Source organism: Scyliorhinus torazame, chromosome 15 (assembly GCF_047496885.1).
Source record: "Scyliorhinus torazame isolate Kashiwa2021f chromosome 15, sScyTor2.1, whole genome shotgun sequence".
In the NCBI taxonomy this organism is placed as follows: domain Eukaryota; kingdom Metazoa; phylum Chordata; class Chondrichthyes; order Carcharhiniformes; family Scyliorhinidae; genus Scyliorhinus; species Scyliorhinus torazame.
Genome location: NC_092721.1, coordinates 6,291,329 through 6,309,238, shown reverse-complemented (window position 1 = coordinate 6,309,238; position 17,910 = coordinate 6,291,329). Strand labels below are relative to the sequence as shown.

Below are 17,910 nucleotides of genomic sequence, written 5' to 3'. Positions count from 1 at the left end.
GGAAGGAGAGTGTGATGGACAGTGTGTGACGGGAAGGAGAGTGTGACGGGAAGGAGAGTGTGACGGACAGAGTTACGGGAAGGAGAGTGTGATGGACAGAGTTACGGGAAGGAGAGTGTGATGGACAGAGTTACGGGAAGGAGAGTGTGATGGACAGAGTGTGACGGGAAGGAGAGTGCGACGGACAGAGTGTGACGGGAAGGAGAGTGTGAATGACAGAGTTACGGGAAGGAGAGTGTGATGGACAGAGTGTGACGGGAAGGATAGTGCGACGGACAGAGTGTGACGGGAAGGAGAGTGCGACGGACAGAGTGTGACGGGAAGGAGAGTGTGAATGACAGAGTTACGGGAAGGAGAGTGCGATGGACAGAGTGTGATGGGAAGGAGAGTGTGATGGACAGAGTTACGGGAAGGAGAGTGCGACGGACAGAGTGTGACGGGAAGGAGAGTGTGATGGACAGAGTTACGGGAAGGAGAGTGTGATGGACAGAGTTACGGGAAGGAGAGTGTGATGGACAGAGTGTGACGGGAAGGAGAGTGTGATGGACAGAGTTACGGGAAGGAGAGTGTGATGGACAGAGTGTGACGGGAAGGAGAGTGCGATGGACAGAGTTACGGGAAGGAGAGTGTGATGGACAGTGTGTGACGGGAAGGAGAGTGTGACGGGAAGGAGAGTGTGATGGACAGAGTGTGACGGGAAGGAGAGTGTGATGGACAGAGTTACGGGAAGGAGAGTGTGATGGACAGAGTGTGTCGGGAAGGAGAGTGTGAATGACAGAGTTACGGGAAGGAGAGTGTGATGGACAGAGTGTGACGGGAAGGATAGTGCGACGGACAGAGTGTGACGGGAAGGAGAGTGCGATGGACAGAGTGTGACGGGAAGGAGAGTGTGATGGAGAGAGTTACGGGAAGGAGAGTGCGATGGACACAGTTACGGGAAGGAGAGTGTGATGGACAGAGTTACGGGAAGGAGAGTGTGATGGACAGAGTTACGGGAAGGAGAGTGCGATGGACAGAGTGTGATGGGAAGGAGAGTGTGATGGAGAGAGTTACGGGAAGGAGAGTGCGATGGACAGAGTGTGATGGGAAGGAGAGTGTGATGGAGAGAGTTACGGGAAGGAGAGTGCGATGGACAGAGTGTGATGGGAAGGAGAGTGTGATGGAGAGAGTTACGGGAAGGAGAGTGCGATGGACACAGTTACGGGAAGGAGAGTGTGATGGACAGAGTTACGGGAAGGAGAGTGTGATGGACAGAGTTACGGGAAGGAGAGTGTGATGGACAGAGTTACGGGAAGGAGAGTGTGATGGACAGAGTGTGACGGGAAGGAGAGTGTGATGGACAGAGTTACGGGAAGGAGAGTGTGATGGACAGAGTGTGACGGGAAGGAGAGTGCGATGGACAGAGTTACGGGAAGGAGAGTGTGATGGACAGAGTGTGACGGGAAGGAGAGTGTGATGGACAGAGTGTGACGGGAAGGAGAGTGTGATGGACAGAGGTACGGGAAGGAGAGTGTGATGGACACAGTTACGGGAAGGAGAGTGCGATGGACAGAGTTACGGGAAGGAGAGTGTGATGGACAGAGTTACGGGAAGGAGAGTGTGATGGACAGAGTGTGACGGGAAGGAGAGTGTGATGGACAGAGTGTGATGGGAAGGAGAGTGTGACGGGAAGGAGAGTGTGATGGACAGAGTGTGATGGGAAGGAGAGTCTGACGGGAAGGAGAGTGCGATGGACAGAGTTACGGGAAGGAGAGTGTGATGGACAGAGTGTGACGGGAAGGAGAGTGTGATGGACAGAGTGTGATGGGAAGGAGAGTGTGACGGGAAGGAGAGTGTGATGGACAGAGTTACGGGAAGGAGAGTGTGATGGACACAGTTACGGGAAGGAGAGTGCGATGGACAGAGTTACGGGAAGGAGAGTGTGATGGACAGAGTTACGGGAAGGAGAGTGTGATGGACAGAGTGTGACGGGAAGGAGAGTGTGATGGACAGAGTGTGATGGGAAGGAGAGTGTGATGGACAGAGTTACGGGAAGGAGAGTGTGATGGACAGAGTGTGATGGGAAGGAGAGTGTGATGGACAGAGTGTGATGGGAAGGAGAGTGTGATGGACAGAGTTACGGGAAGGAGAGTGTGATGGACAGAGTGTGACGGGAAGGAGAGTGCGATGGACAGAGTTACGGGAAGGAGAGTGTGATGGACAGAGTGTGACGGGAAGGAGAGTGCGATGGACAGAGTGTGATGGGAAGGAGAGTATGACGGAGAGAGTTACGGGAAGGAGAGTGTGATGGACAGAGTGTGACGGGAAGGAGAGTGTGATGGACAGAGTTACGGGAAGGAGAGTGCGATGGACAGAGTTACGGGAAGGAGAGTGCGATGGACAGAGTTACGGGAAGGAGAGTGTGATGGACAGAGTTACGGGAAGGAGAGTGTGATGGACAGAGTGTGACGGGAAGGAGAGTGCGATGGACAGAGTTACGGGAAGGAGAGTGTGATGGACAGAGTGTGACGGGAAGGAGAGTGTGATGGACAGAGTGTGACGGGAAGGAGAGTGTGATGGACAGAGTTACGGGAAGGAGAGTGTGATGGACAGAGTTACGGGAAGGAGAGTGTGATGGACAGTGTGTGACGGGAAGGAGAGTGTGACGGGAAGGAGAGTGTGATGGACAGAGTGTGACGGGAAGGAGAGTGTGACGGACAGAGTTACGGGAAGGAGAGTGTGATGGACAGAGTGTGACGGGAAGGAGAGTGTGATGGACAGCGTTACGGGAAGGAGAGTGTGATGGACAGAATTACGGGAAGGAGAGTGTGATGGACAGAGTGTGACGGGAAGGAGAGTGCGACGGAAAGAGTGTGACGGGAAGGAGAGTGTGAATGACAGAGTTACGGGAAGGAGAGTGTGATGGACAGAGTGTGACGGGAAGGATAGTGCGACGGACAGAGTGTGACGGGAAGGAGAGTGCGACGGACAGAGTGTGACGGGAAGGAGAGTGTGAATGACAGAGTTACAGGAAGGAGAGTGCGATGGACAGAGTGTGATGGGAAGGAGAGTGTGATGGACAGAGTTACGGGAAGGAGAGTGTGATGGACAGAGTGTGACGGGAAGGAGAGTGCGATGGACAGAGTGTGACGGGAAGGAGAGTGTGATGGACAGAGTTACGGGAAGGAGAGTGTGATGGAGAGAGTTACGGGAAGGAGAGTGTGATGGACAGAGTGTGACGGGAAGGAGAGTGTGATGGACAGAGTTACGGGAAGGAGAGTGTGATGGACAGAGTGTGACGGGAAGGAGAGTGCGATGGACAGAGTGTGATGGGAAGGAGAGTATGACGGACAGAGTTACGGGAAGGAGAGTGTGATGGACAGAGTGTGACGGGAAGGAGAGTGTGATGGACAGAGTTACGGGAAGGAGAGTGCGATGGACAGAGTTACGGGAAGGAGAGTGCGATGGACAGAGTTACGGGAAGGAGAGTGTGATGGACAGAGTTACGGGAAGGAGAGTGTGATGGACAGAGTGTGACGGGAAGGAGAGTGCGATGGACAGAGTTACGGGAAGGAGAGTGTGATGGACAGAGTGTGACGGGAAGGAGAGTGTGATGGACAGAGAGTGACGGGAAGGAGAGTGTGATGGACAGAGTTACGGGAAGGAGAGTGTGATGGACAGAGTTACGGGAAGGAGAGTGTGATGGACAGAGTGTGACGGGAAGGAGAGTGCGATGGACAGAGTTACGGGAAGGAGAGTGTGATGGACAGAGTGTGACGGGAAGGAGAGTGTGATGGACAGAGTGTGACGGGAAGGAGAGTGTGATGGACAGAGTTACGGGAAGGAGAGTGTGATGGACAGAGTTACGGGAAGGAGAGTGTGATGGACAGTGTGTGACGGGAAGGAGAGTGTGACGGGAAGGAGAGTGTGACGGACAGAGTTACGGGAAGGAGAGTGTGATGGACAGAGTTACGGGAAGGAGAGTGTGATGGACAGAGTTACGGGAAGGAGAGTGTGATGGACAGAGTGTGACGGGAAGGAGAGTGCGACGGACAGAGTGTGACGGGAAGGAGAGTGTGAATGACAGAGTTACGGGAAGGAGAGTGTGATGGACAGAGTGTGACGGGAAGGATAGTGCGACGGACAGAGTGTGACGGGAAGGAGAGTGCGACGGACAGAGTGTGACGGGAAGGAGAGTGTGAATGACAGAGTTACGGGAAGGAGAGTGCGATGGACAGAGTGTGATGGGAAGGAGAGTGTGATGGACAGAGTTACGGGAAGGAGAGTGTGATGGACAGAGTTACGGGAAGGAGAGTGTGATGGACAGAGTGTGACGGGAAGGAGAGTGTGATGGACAGAGTTACGGGAAGGAGAGTGTGATGGACAGAGTGTGACGGGAAGGAGAGTGCGATGGACAGAGTTACGGGAAGGAGAGTGTGATGGACAGAGTGTGACGGGAAGGAGAGTGCGATGGACAGAGTTACGGGAAGGAGAGTGTGATGGACAGTGTGTGACGGGAAGGAGAGTGTGACGGGAAGGAGAGTGTGATGGACAGAGTGTGACGGGAAGGAGAGTGTGATGGACAGAGTTACGGGAAGGAGAGTGTGATGGACAGAGTGTGTCGGGAAGGAGAGTGTGAATGACAGAGTTACGGGAAGGAGAGTGTGATGGACAGAGTGTGACGGGAAGGATAGTGCGACGGACAGAGTGTGACGGGAAGGAGAGTGCGACGGACAGAGTGTGACGGGAAGGAGAGTGTGATGGAGAGAGTTACGGGAAGGAGAGTGCGATGGACACAGTTACGGGAAGGAGAGTGTGATGGACAGAGTTACGGGAAGGAGAGTGTGATGGACAGAGTTACGGGAAGGAGAGTGCGATGGACAGAGTGTGATGGGAAGGAGAGTGTGATGGAGAGAGTTACGGGAAGGAGAGTGCGATGGACAGAGTGTGATGGGAAGGAGAGTGTGATGGAGAGAGTTACGGGAAGGAGAGTGCGATGGACAGAGTGTGATCGGAAGGAGAGTGTGATGGAGAGAGTTACGGGAAGGAGAGTGCGATGGACACAGTTACGGGAAGGAGAGTGTGATGGACAGAGTTACGGGAAGGAGAGTGTGATGGACAGAGTTACGGGAAGGAGAGTGTGATGGACAGAGTTACGGGAAGGAGAGTGTGATGGACAGAGTGTGACGGGAAGGAGAGTGTGATGGACAGAGTTACGGGAAGGAGAGTGTGATGGACAGAGTGTGACGGGAAGGAGAGTGCGATGGACAGAGTTACGGGAAGGAGAGTGTGATGGACAGAGTGTGACGGGAAGGAGAGTGTGATGGACAGAGTGTGACGGGAAGGAGAGTGTGATGGACAGAGGTACGGGAAGGAGAGTGTGATGGACACAGTTACGGGAAGGAGAGTGCGATGGACAGAGTTACGGGAAGGAGAGTGTGATGGACAGAGTTACGGGAAGGAGAGTGTGATGGACAGAGTGTGACGGGAAGGAGAGTGTGATGGACAGAGTGTGATGGGAAGGAGAGTGTGACGGGAAGGAGAGTGTGATGGACAGAGTGTGATGGGAAGGAGAGTCTGACGGGAAGGAGAGTGCGATGGACAGAGTTACGGGAAGGAGAGTGTGATGGACAGAGTGTGACGGGAAGGAGAGTGTGATGGACAGAGTGTGATGGGAAGGAGAGTGTGACGGGAAGGAGAGTGTGATGGACAGAGTTACGGGAAGGAGAGTGTGATGGACACAGTTACGGGAAGGAGAGTGCGATGGACAGAGTTACGGGAAGGAGAGTGTGATGGACAGAGTTACGGGAAGGAGAGTGTGATGGACAGAGTGTGACGGGAAGGAGAGTGTGATGGACAGAGTGTGATGGGAAGGAGAGTGTGATGGACAGAGTTACGGGAAGGAGAGTGTGATGGACAGAGTGTGATGGGAAGGAGAGTGTGATGGACAGAGTGTGATGGGAAGGAGAGTGTGATGGACAGAGTTACGGGAAGGAGAGTGTGATGGACAGAGTGTGACGGGAAGGAGAGTGCGATGGACAGAGTTACGGGAAGGAGAGTGTGATGGACAGAGTGTGACGGGAAGGAGAGTGCGATGGACAGAGTGTGATGGGAAGGAGAGTATGACGGACAGAGTTACGGGAAGGAGAGTGTGATGGACAGAGTGTGACGGGAAGGAGAGTGTGATGGACAGAGTTACGGGAAGGAGAGTGCGATGGACAGAGTTACGGGAAGGAGAGTGCGATGGACAGAGTTACGGGAAGGAGAGTGTGATGGACAGAGTTACGGGAAGGAGAGTGTGATGGACAGAGTGTGACGGGAAGGAGAGTGCGATGGACAGAGTTACGGGAAGGAGAGTGTGATGGACAGAGTGTGACGGGAAGGAGAGTGTGATGGACAGAGTGTGACGGGAAGGAGAGTGTGATGGACAGAGTTACGGGAAGGAGAGTGTGATGGACAGAGTTACGGGAAGGAGAGTGTGATGGACAGTGTGTGACGGGAAGGAGAGTGTGACGGGAAGGAGAGTGTGATGGACAGAGTGTGACGGGAAGGAGAGTGTGACGGACAGAGTTACGGGAAGGAGAGTGTGATGGACAGAGTGTGACGGGAAGGAGAGTGTGATGGACAGAGTTACGGGAAGGAGAGTGTGATGGACAGAGTTACGGGAAGGAGAGTGTGATGGACAGAGTGTGACGGGAAGGAGAGTGCGACGGACAGAGTGTGACGGGAAGGAGAGTGTGAATGACAGAGTTACGGGAAGGAGAGTGTGATGGACAGAGTGTGACGGGAAGGATAGTGCGATGGACAGAGTGTGACGGGAAGGAGAGTGCGACGGACAGAGTGTGACGGGAAGGAGAGTGTGAGTGACAGAGTTACGGGAAGGAGAGTGCGATGGACAGAGTGTGATGGGAAGGAGAGTGTGATGGACAGAGTTACGGGAAGGAGAGTGCGACGGACAGAGTGTGACGGGAAGGAGAGTGTGATGGACAGAGTTACGGGAAGGAGAGTGTGATGGACAGAGTTACGGGAAGGAGAGTGTGATGGACAGAGTGTGACGGGAAGGAGAGTGTGATGGACAGAGTTACGGGAAGGAGAGTGTGATGGACAGAGTGTGACGGGAAGGAGAGTGTGATGGACAGAGTTACGGGAAGGAGAGTGTGATGGACAGTGTGTGACGGGAAGGAGAGTGTGACGGGAAGGAGAGTGTGATGGACAGAGTGTGACGGGAAGGAGAGTGTGATGGACAGAGTTACGGGAAGGAGAGTGTGATGGACAGAGTGTGACGGGAAGGAGAGTGTGATGGACAGAGTTACGGGAAGGAGAGTGTGATGGACAGAGTTACGGGAAGGAGAGTGTGATGGACAGAGTGTGACGGGAAGGAGAGTGCGACGGACAGAGTGTGACGGGAAGGAGAGTGTGAATGACAGAGTTACGGGAAGGAGAGTGTGATGGACAGAGTGTGACGGGAAGGATAGTGCGACGGACAGAGTGTGACGGGAAGGAGAGTGCGACGGACAGAGTGTGACGCGAAGGAGAGTGTGATGGAGAGAGTTACGGGAAGGAGAGTGCGATGGACACAGTTACGGGAAGGAGAGTGCGATGGACAGAGTTACGGGAAGGAGAGTGTGATGGACAGAGTTACGGGAAGGAGAGTGCGATGGACAGAGTGTGATGGGAAGGAGAGTGTGATGGAGAGAGTTACGGGAAGGAGAGTGCGATGGACAGAGTGTGATGGGAAGGAGAGTGTGATGGAGAGAGTTGCGGGAAGGAGAGTGCGATGGACAGAGTGTGATGGGAAGGAGAGTGTGATGGAGAGAGTTACGGGAAGGAGAGTGCGATGGACACAGTTACGGGAAGGAGAGTGTGATGGACAGAGTTACGGAAGGAGAGTGTGATGGACAGAGTTACGGGAAGGAGAGTGTGATGGACAGAGTTACGGGAAGGAGAGTGTGATGGACAGAGTGTGACGGGAAGGAGAGTGTGATGGACAGAGTGTGATGGGAAGGAGAGTGTGACGGACAGAGTTACGGGAAGGAGAGTGTGATGGACAGAGTGTGACGGGAAGGAGAGTGCGATGGACAGAGTTACGGGAAGGAGAGTGTGATGGACACAGTTACGGGAAGGAGAGTGCGATGGACAGAGTTACGGGAAGGAGAGTGCGATGGACAGAGTTACGGGAAGGAGAGTGTGATGGACAGAGTGTGACGGGAAGGAGAGTGTGATGGACAGAGTGTGATGGGAAGGAGAGTGTGACGGGAAGGAGAGTGTGATGGACAGAGTTACGGGAAGGAGAGTGTGATGGACACAGTTACGGGAAGGAGAGTGCGATGGACAGAGTTACGGGAAGGAGAGTGTGATGGACAGAGTTACGGGAAGGAGAGTGTGATGGACAGAGTGTGACGGGAAGGCGAGTGTGATGGACAGAGTGTGATGGGAAGGAGAGTGTGACGGGAAGGAGAGTGTGATGGACAGAGTGTGATGGGAAGGAGAGTCTGACGGGAAGGAGAGTGCGATGGACAGAGTTACGGGAAGGAGAGTGTGATGGACAGAGTGTGACGGGAAGGAGAGTGTGATGGACAGAGTGTGATGGGAAGGAGAGTGTGACGGGAAGGAGAGTGTGATGGACAGAGTTACGGGAAGGAGAGTGTGATGGACACAGTTACGGGAAGGAGAGTGTGACGGACAGAGTTACGGGAAGGAGAGTGTGACGGACAGAGTTACGGGAAGGAGAGTGCGATGGACACAGTTACGGGAAGGAGAGTGCGATGGACAGAGTGTGATGGGAAGGAGAGTGTGATGGACAGAGTGTGACGGGAAGGAGAGTGTGATGGACAGAGTTACGGGAAGGAGAGTGTGACGGACAGAGTTACGGGAAGGAGAGTGCGATGGACAGAGTTACGGGAAGGAGAGTGTGATGGACACAGTTACAGGAAGGAGAGTGCGACGGACAGAGTTACGGGAAGGAGAGTGTGACGGACAGAGTGTGATGGGAAGGAGAGTGTGATGGACAGAGTGTGATGGGAAGGAGAGTGTGATGGACAGAGTTACAGGAAGGAGTGTGTGACGGACAGAGTTACGGGAAGGAGAGTGTGATGGACAGAGTTATGGGAAGGAGAGTGTGATGGACAGAGTTACGGGAAGGAGAGTGTGATCGACAGAGTGTGATGGGAAGGAGAGTGTGATGGACAGAGTTACGGGAAGGAGAGTGTGATGGACAGAGTTACGGGAAGGAGAGTGTGATGGACAGAGTTACGGGAAGGAGAGTGTGATGGACAGAGTGTGATGGGAAGGAGAGTGTGATGGACAGAGTTACGGGAAGGAGAGTGTGATGGACACAGTTACGGGAAGGAGAGTGCGATGGACAGAGTTACGGGAAGGAGAGTGCGATGGACAGAGTTACGGGAAGGAGAGTGTGATGGACAGAGTGTGACGGGAAGGAGAGTGTGATGGACAGAGTGTGATGGGAAGGAGAGTGTGACGGGAAGGAGAGTGTGATGGACAGAGTTACGGGAAGGAGAGTGTGATGGACACAGTTACGGGAAGGAGAGTGCGATGGACAGAGTTACGGGAAGGAGAGTGTGATGGACAGAGTTACGGGAAGGAGAGTGTGATGGACAGAGTGTGACGGGAAGGAGAGTGTGATGGACAGAGTGTGATGGGAAGGAGAGTGTGACGGGAAGGAGAGTGTGATGGACAGAGTGTGATGGGAAGGAGAGTCTGACGGGAAGGAGAGTGCGATGGACAGAGTTACGGGAAGGAGAGTGTGATGGACAGAGTGTGACGGGAAGGAGAGTGTGATGGACAGAGTGTGATGGGAAGGAGAGTGTGATGGACAGAGTTACGGGAAGGAGAGTGTGATGGACACAGTTACGGGAAGGAGAGTGCGATGGACAGAGTTACGGGAAGGAGAGTGCGATGGACAGAGTTACGGGAAGGAGAGTGTGATGGACAGAGTGTGACGGGAAGGAGAGTGTGATGGACAGAGTGTGATGGGAAGGAGAGTGTGACGGGAAGGAGAGTGTGATGGACAGAGTTACGGGAAGGAGAGTGTGATGGACACAGTTACGGGAAGGAGAGTGCGATGGACAGAGTTACGGGAAGGAGAGTGTGATGGACAGAGTTACGGGAAGGAGAGTGTGATGGACAGAGTGTGACGGGAAGGCGAGTGTGATGGACAGAGTGTGATGGGAAGGAGAGTGTGACGGGAAGGAGAGTGTGATGGACAGAGTGTGATGGGAAGGAGAGTCTGACGGGAAGGAGAGTGCGATGGACAGAGTTACGGGAAGGAGAGTGTGATGGACAGAGTGTGACGGGAAGGAGAGTGTGATGGACAGAGTGTGATGGGAAGGAGAGTGTGACGGGAAGGAGAGTGTGATGGACAGAGTTACGGGAAGGAGAGTGTGATGGACACAGTTACGGGAAGGAGAGTGCGATGGACAGAGTTACGGGAAGGAGAGTGTGATGGACAGAGTTACGGGAAGGAGAGTGTGATGGACAGAGTGTGACGGGAAGGAGAGTGTGATGGACAGAGTGTGATGGGAAGGAGAGTGTGATGGACAGAGTTACGGGAAGGAGAGTGTGATGGACAGAGTGTGATGGGAAGGAGAGTGTGATGGACAGAGTTACGGGAAGGAGAGTGTGATGGACACAGTTACGGGAAGGAGAGTGCGATGGACAGAGTTACGGGAAGGAGAGTGTGATGGACAGAGTTACGGGAAGGAGAGTGTGATGGACAGAGTGTGACGGGAAGGAGAGTGTGATGGACAGAGTGTGATGGGAAGGAGAGTGTGATGGACAGAGTTACGGGAAGGAGAGTGTGATGGACAGAGTTACGGGAAGGAGAGTGTGACGGGAAGGAGAGTGTGACGGGAAGGAGAGTGCGACGGACACACAAATACCTGGTTCTTTGTTGCCTGGTTTGTGTTTAGCTTTTCCCTCTTCCTGAGTCTCGAGGAGGGAGTTTGGGATTCTGAGCTGAGTTTGTATTTATTGCAGTTGCTGCTGTGATTCAGCAGCCACAGGGGTGATGACAGATCCTGATCTTTCCAGAGATACAATGACCTTGAGGGTCACCCACAGGACCTTTGGGAGAGTTTCACTCTGAGCAGTGAATGGGCCCAGTTCTCAAGGAAGACCCTGAAAGTGTTAGCCTGGCTGGATATATCGAAGGGCGTTTTCTCGGTCTGAGGATCTTAGAGCAGCTCACTCACACTGAATTAAATGTTCCACCTACCTTTTCTCCTTTCACACCACTGCAATCACACTTGGAGCTGGAGGTACATCCATGACACGCCTGTGGAAGGTACAAAATGGACAACATTAGGAGTCTGTCACACAAGGCTGCGGAAATTTGGTTTCCTGTCTTATTGACCTCCTTTCCCACTCAGGCAGACTCTGATTCCCTGATGGAACCTTGCTTCCATGAGCCTCCCCAATGTGGCCACTGCCTCATTGTTATTGTCTTGACAATCAATGGGATATTTGACTGCAGAGTGCATCACAGATCGGTATCCAATACAGCCAGCCTGTTGGCACAAGCTGCCATCAAACAGGAAGCCTCTGGCCCACTGTCCTGTTGATAAACTGTCTAACTCTGTTTGCATTCTGTTAACGAGCTGATGGATATAGGTCTGGAGATACTTCCAGGCTCGGGTGGTCAGAACCATTGGGACAATGTGACTGAACACAATGGTGGAAACTGACAGGATTTTAAAATTGCTCTTTTTAAGTTAGAAATAGTGGGTGGGTTTGATGAGGTTTAAGCTGCATCGATTGCTGTTTGTGTGAAGGGAGATGATGTTTTTTGGTAAAGGTGGTTTTCCGGAATGTTGGGATTGTGCCAGCTTCCTCATTTCCAGGTTTTAAAAAAATACATCCTGATTTACATTCTCAAATAGCAGCTGTGTGTGTGTCCCGCATTCTCTGGTGAATTAACATCGGAAATTAGAATCAGAACATTAGCAGAGACCCATCCTAACCAGCTTTACTGACCATCTGCTACTTGTAAAGCAGAATTTGTAATGATTCTCCCAGAGAACTATTACATAAAGACTCTCACTGTCTCCCTCTAACGCTCCCTCTCTCTCGCCTTCTAACGCTCCCTCTCTCTCTCCCTCCCTCTTCCTCTCTCTCTCCGTCTCTCTCTCCCTCTCATGCTCCCTCTCACGCTCCCTCTCTCTCTCCCTCTCACGCTCCCTCTCACGCTCCCTCTCACGCTCCCTCTCACGCTCCCTCACTCTCTCCCTCACTCTCTCCCTCACTCTCTCCCTCACTCTCTCCCTCACTCTCTCCCTCACTCTCTCCCTCTCACGCTCCCTCTCTCTCTCCTTCTCATGCTCCCTCTCTCTCTTCCTCTCATGCTCCCTCTCACGCTCCCTCTCTCTCTCACGCTCCCTCTCTCTCTCCCTCACTCTCTCCCTCACTCTCTCCCTCACTCTCTCCCTCACTCTCTCCCTCTCACGCTCCCTCTCACGCTCCCTCACTCTCTCCCTCACTCTCTCCCTCACTCTCTCCCTCACTCTCTCCCTCTCAGGCTCCCTCTCTCTCTCCTTCTCATGCTCCCTCTCTCTCTTCCTCTCATGCTCCCTCTCACGCTCCCTCTCTCTCACGCTCCCTCACTCTCTCCCTCACTCTCTCCCTCACTCTCTCCCTCACTCTCTCCCTCACGCTCTCCCTCTCACGCTCCCTCTCTCTCCTTCTCATGCTCCCTCTCTCTCTTCCTCTCATGCTCCCTCTCACGCTCCCTCTCTCTCTCACGCTCCCTCTCTCTCTCCCTCTCTCTCTTTCTCTCACGCTCCATCTCACGCTCCCTCTCTCTCTCTCCCTCTCACGCTCCCTCTCACGCTCCCTCTCTCTCTCCCTCTCACACTCCCTCTCACACTCCCTCTTACGCTCCCTCTCTCTCTCCCTCTTACGCTCCCTCTCTCTCTCCCTCTCACGCTCCCTCTCTCTCTCCCTCTCACGCTCCCCCTCACGGTCCCTCTCTCTCCCCCGCTCTCTCTCTTTCTCACGCTCCCTCTCACGCTCCCTCTCTCTCTCCCTCTCACGCTCCCTCGCTCTCTCCTTCTCACGCTCCCTCTCTCCCTTTCTCTCTCTCTCCCTCTCATGCTCCCTCTCTCTCTCCCTCTCATGCTCCCTCTCTCTCTCCCTCTCACGCTCCCTCTCACGCTCCCTCTCTCTCTCACGCTCCCTCTCTCTCTCCCTCTCTCTCTTTCTCTCACGCTCCATCTCACGCTCCCTCTCTCTCTCTCCCTCTCACGCTCCCTCTCACGCTCCCTCTCTCTCTCCCTCTCACACTCCCTCTCACACTCCCTCTCACACTCCCTCTTACGCTCCCTCTCTCTCTCCCTCTTACGCTCCCTCTCTCTCTCCCTCTCACGCTCCCTCTCTCTCTCCCTCTCACGCTCCCCCTCACGGTCCCTCTCTCTCCCCCGCTCTCTCTCTTTCTCACGCTCCCTCTCACGCTCCCTCTCTCTCTCCCTCTCACGCTCCCTCGCTCTCTCCTTCTCACGCTCCCTCTCTCCCTTTCTCTCTCTCTCCCTCTCATGCTCCCTCTCTCTCTCCCTCTCATGCTCCCTCTCTCTCTCCCTCTCACACTCCCTCTCACACTCCCTCTCACACTCCCTCTTACGCTCCCTCTCTCTCTCCCTCTTACGCTCCCTCTCTCTCTCCCTCTCACGCTCCCTCTCTCTCTCCCTCTCACGCTCCCCCTCACGGTCCCTCTCTCTCCCCCGCTCTCTCTCTTTCTCACGCTCCCTCTCACGCTCCCTCTCTCTCTCCCTCTCACGCTCCCTCGCTCTCTCCTTCTCACGCTCCCTCTCTCCCTTTCTCTCTCTCTCCCTCTCATGCTCCCTCTCTCTCTCCCTCTCATGCTCCCTCTCTCTCTCCCTCTCACGCTCCCTCTCACGCTCCTCTCTCTCTCCCTCTCATGCTCCCTCTCTCTCTCCCTCTCTCTCTCCCTCTCATGCTCCCTCTCTCTCTCTCCCTCTCATGCTCCCTCTCTCTCTCCCTCTCACGCTCCTCTCTCTCTCCCTCTCATGCTCCCTCTCTCTCTCCCTCTCTCTCTCCCTCTCATGCTCCCTCTCTCTCTCCCTCTCACGCTCCTCTCTCTCTCCCTCTCATGCTCCCTCTCTCTCTCCCTCTCTCTCTCCCTCTCATGCTCCCTCTCTCTCTCCCTCTCCGCTGAATCACAAAGGAAAACAACAAAATATGTCAAAACCACAAAACATTTTTCCTAAAGTTTCCATTTATATCTCAACTGTTCTTGTTTTGGAAAACATAACGCGGGCCATAAAAAAAAGGCTTCAGAATTAATCAAACACAACACTGTTTTATAAAGCGGGAAACTACAACAGAAATTCCCTGCAAATTAAACCCTGAGAAGGTGCGAATCAATAACACAACCACCTTTCTTCCTGATTCGACCAAACCCATCCCACTGAAACTCAACATTCCCAACAACAGATTTTTAATAATACTTATTGTCACAAATAGGCTTACATTAACACTGCAATGAAGTTACTGTGAAAATCCCCTAGTCGCCACATTCCGGCACCTGTTCAGGCACACAGTAACTTCATTGCAGTGTTAATGTAAACGTACTTGTGACAATAATGAAGATTGTGATTATTATAAACCACCTTTAACATGAAAAAATGTCCCAAGACAAAAGCGTAATAAAGTTAGACACCAAGTGACATAAGAAGCTGTCAGGCCAGGGAGACCTGACTGAGGACCTGGCAGAGAACTCAAAAAGTGGCCGTGTAGTTAACGGGAAGAGGACGGCTGTCGACTCTAGAATGATATCAATGGTTTGATTGAGTGGGTGGAGAAGTGGCAAATGGAATTCAGTCTGGAGGCAAAAAAAGCAAAGGAATACTCAATAAACAGGAAGACACTGAGGTGGGTTAAGAAAGAGCTTGGAGTGCATGTCCAGAGGTGCTCGCGGATGGCAGAACAGGTGCTGATATGGAGTTCTCTTTATTTGGCGAGGGATTGAATACAAAATCAGGGATGCAGCGCTGGAACTATATAAAACACTGGTTAGGTCACAGCGGGAGTTTTGTCGACTGTTCTGGTCACCACATCACAGGAAGGACAGAGTTGCTCTGGAGTGAGATTTACAAGAATGTTGCCAGGGCTGGAAAGCTGCAGCTTTGAGGAAAGACTGAGGCTGGAATTGTTTTCCTTAGAAGAGGAGGCTAAGGGGTGACCTAATTGAGGTGTACAAGATTGGGGTACCCAGATAGGGTAGACAGCAATGACTTGGGGCGCAATTTAATGGAAACACTTCGAAGTGCCATTTTGGATGGATTTGGGGAGATGTTTTTGTCGGCTTTATTGGTGCAAGATCCGAACCGGCATTTACCCACTTAGTCACTGGGTGCAATCTACCCAAAGAGGAGTCCCCTGGCACACGCTGGGTTTCTCCCAGTGCTCGGAATGCTGACAAACACCCCACTGTCTAACGCGCACCCGGGTAGATCGGAGGCCTCGGCAGGGAACGCAGGGCTGAGGCTGCACCTAGCCCAATTTCCTGCACTGGGGAGCCCCTCTTGCTGGAACTCCTCAGTGCGGAGAGAGAACGGGACACTAATGCAACCCCTCAACCCCCTCCAAACCCCAACACACTATCAGGGGGTCCTCGGGCCTTCCTGCACCCTCCCGCAGGCTACCCCCCCGGCCCAATTCCCGCCGCACACAAAATGCCAGCTTGGCACCTTGTCAGTGCCCCTGCCAGCTGGCAGTGCCATCTGGCCATGCTGTCTGGGCACCTGGGCAGTGCCAGCTGGCAGTGCCATCTGGCCATGCTGTCTGGGCACCTGGGCAGTGCCAGCTTGGCAGTGCCAAGGTGTCTGGGTGTCAGAGGGACAGCCAGGGTTCCACCCTGCCCTGTTCCTCATCACCCAGAGGTCTCCAATGGCATGGTAGGCCCCCACCCCCACCCCGGTGCTATGATCCCTGGGACCAGTGCTAAACAGCACCATGTCAGGGTCTCCCAGGCGTTAGTTCCCGGGCTCTGGGATGATCTGGGATGAGTCTAATGTCTCATTTAAATACGTGTACCTGGATATCGCCCTAGCAAGATCGTCCGAGCCGCCCAATCGGCACAAATCTCACGAGAGGCCTCTCGTGAGTTCCAACAACCTGGTCGAGCCACAGAGTCGGGGGGCACAAGACCGTTCCATCGTGCTCTTGTTTCCCCCAGGCTGACGGTTCAGTGACCGGGGGAATCGATTTAAGGTGATTGATAGATGGATGCGAGGAAGCATGAAGAAAACCTTGTCACGAACAGGCTGGCGGGGGTCTGGAATTCACTGCCTCAGTTGGTGTGTGAGGCTGAAAGGTTTGACTCATTTGAATCCTGAAACCCTCAAGGCTGCAAAACAGGATTGGAATCGGCGGCTAGTTTCTTTTTTGGCCGGCGCAGACCCAATGGGCCGAATGGCCTCTTTCTGCCCCATAACCTTTCCATGGCTCCCGGTGACCAAAAGCTTGGTCACACAGGTAGAGTCTTAAAGGAGGAGAGAGGGTGGTAGAGGATCAGTGAGACTGCAACAAGACAGCAGGTCAACATCAAGACAATTAAAGGAGAAATTAGAACAAAATCTTTAAACGGATAGGGAATTGTCTGCAATGAGGTTCTGTGCAGCGAGTGGGGTTAGACTGGGTGGGACAACAGACTCTATGGGCCGAATGACCATTTTCTGTGCCATTTGTCAATCCCACACACTGTAACACTGTGAATTGTACTGAGTTGACTGGGGGGGAAGGGGGTTGCAGGGGACAGTGGGGGGGGTGGAGACAGAGGATGTCGGGGGTGGTGAGGGGCGCAGAGTAGGGGTAAACCTGCAAGCTGGGACTCCCCCGCCCAGCTCCAACACGCGTAGTGACCACTTTGAGCACCAATAAACTGATCCTTGGCGACTAATTGGTTAGCTCTTTCTAAGAGCCAGCAGAGATCCGACGGGCTGAATGGACTCCTCCTGCAATTCCATTCGGATCCTGTTTTGTTCCAAAGCAGTTCACAGCCAATGAGATACTTTTGAAGTGCACAGCAAGCTCACACCAACTGTAAACTTGGCTGGATCATCTGTCTTTTGGCATTGTGGGATTTGTCACAGAATTTACAGTGCAGAAGGAGGCCATTCGGCCCATTGAGTCTGCATCGGCTCTTGGAAGGAGCACCCTACCCAAGCCCACACCTCCACCCTATCCCCGCAACCCAGTAACCCCACCTCACCTTTTTGGACACCAGGGGCAATTTATCATGGCCAATCCACCTAACCTGCACGTCTTTGGACTGTGGGAGGAAACCGGAGCACCCGGAGGAAACCCACGCACACACGGGGAGAACGTGCAGGCACTGGGAGAACATGGCCATTATCTTTCACCTCCTGTGTGTGAGTGTAAATTCCCAGGCAAGCGACCCGGAAGCAATGAGTGCACAAAACTCAACTATTTAATATATCAGTAAGAAGTCTTACAACAGCAGGTTAAAGTCCAACAGGTTTGTTTCGATTCACTAGCTTTCGAAGCGCTGCTCCTTCATTCACCTGAGGAAGACTTCTTACTGTGCTCACCCCAGTCCAACGCCGGCATCTCCACATCATTTATTATATCAATTATATTCCAGCTCCTACTCCCCAAGGGGTCTCCCACGCCTGGCCCACACTTGGGCAGGGGTATTTATGTCTCAGAGGCCCCTGGTTTAAGGGGGGAAGCTCTACCCCCCTCATCCAGGTAGATCATATTCAGGTGAGGACCTAGGACTCTGATGTTGCACATGCCATGGCCTCCTGTCGAGTTACAACAGTGTGTATTTTAGTTTCTACACTAGAGGGCAGCCGATGCATGAACAGTTTTAGAATTCGAGCCCTTCACACAAACCATCGTATTCCAATAGAGCTGAGGAACTGGGTCTGGTGTGAG

The 17,910-nt window shown here is 53.3% G+C and overlaps 1 protein-coding gene across 1 annotated transcript in view; it reads right to left on the bottom strand.

The window, feature by feature from the left end:
- Positions 1-17,910, bottom strand: part of LOC140391490 (uncharacterized) — a 406,857-nt gene that overhangs the window by 264,093 nt on the left and 124,854 nt on the right. Inside the window, exon 2 of the mRNA XM_072476012.1 lies at positions 11,213-11,272. Within this exon, the coding sequence (XP_072332113.1) occupies positions 11,213-11,272 (60 nt within the window). The remainder of the gene's footprint in view (positions 1-11,212; positions 11,273-17,910) is intronic.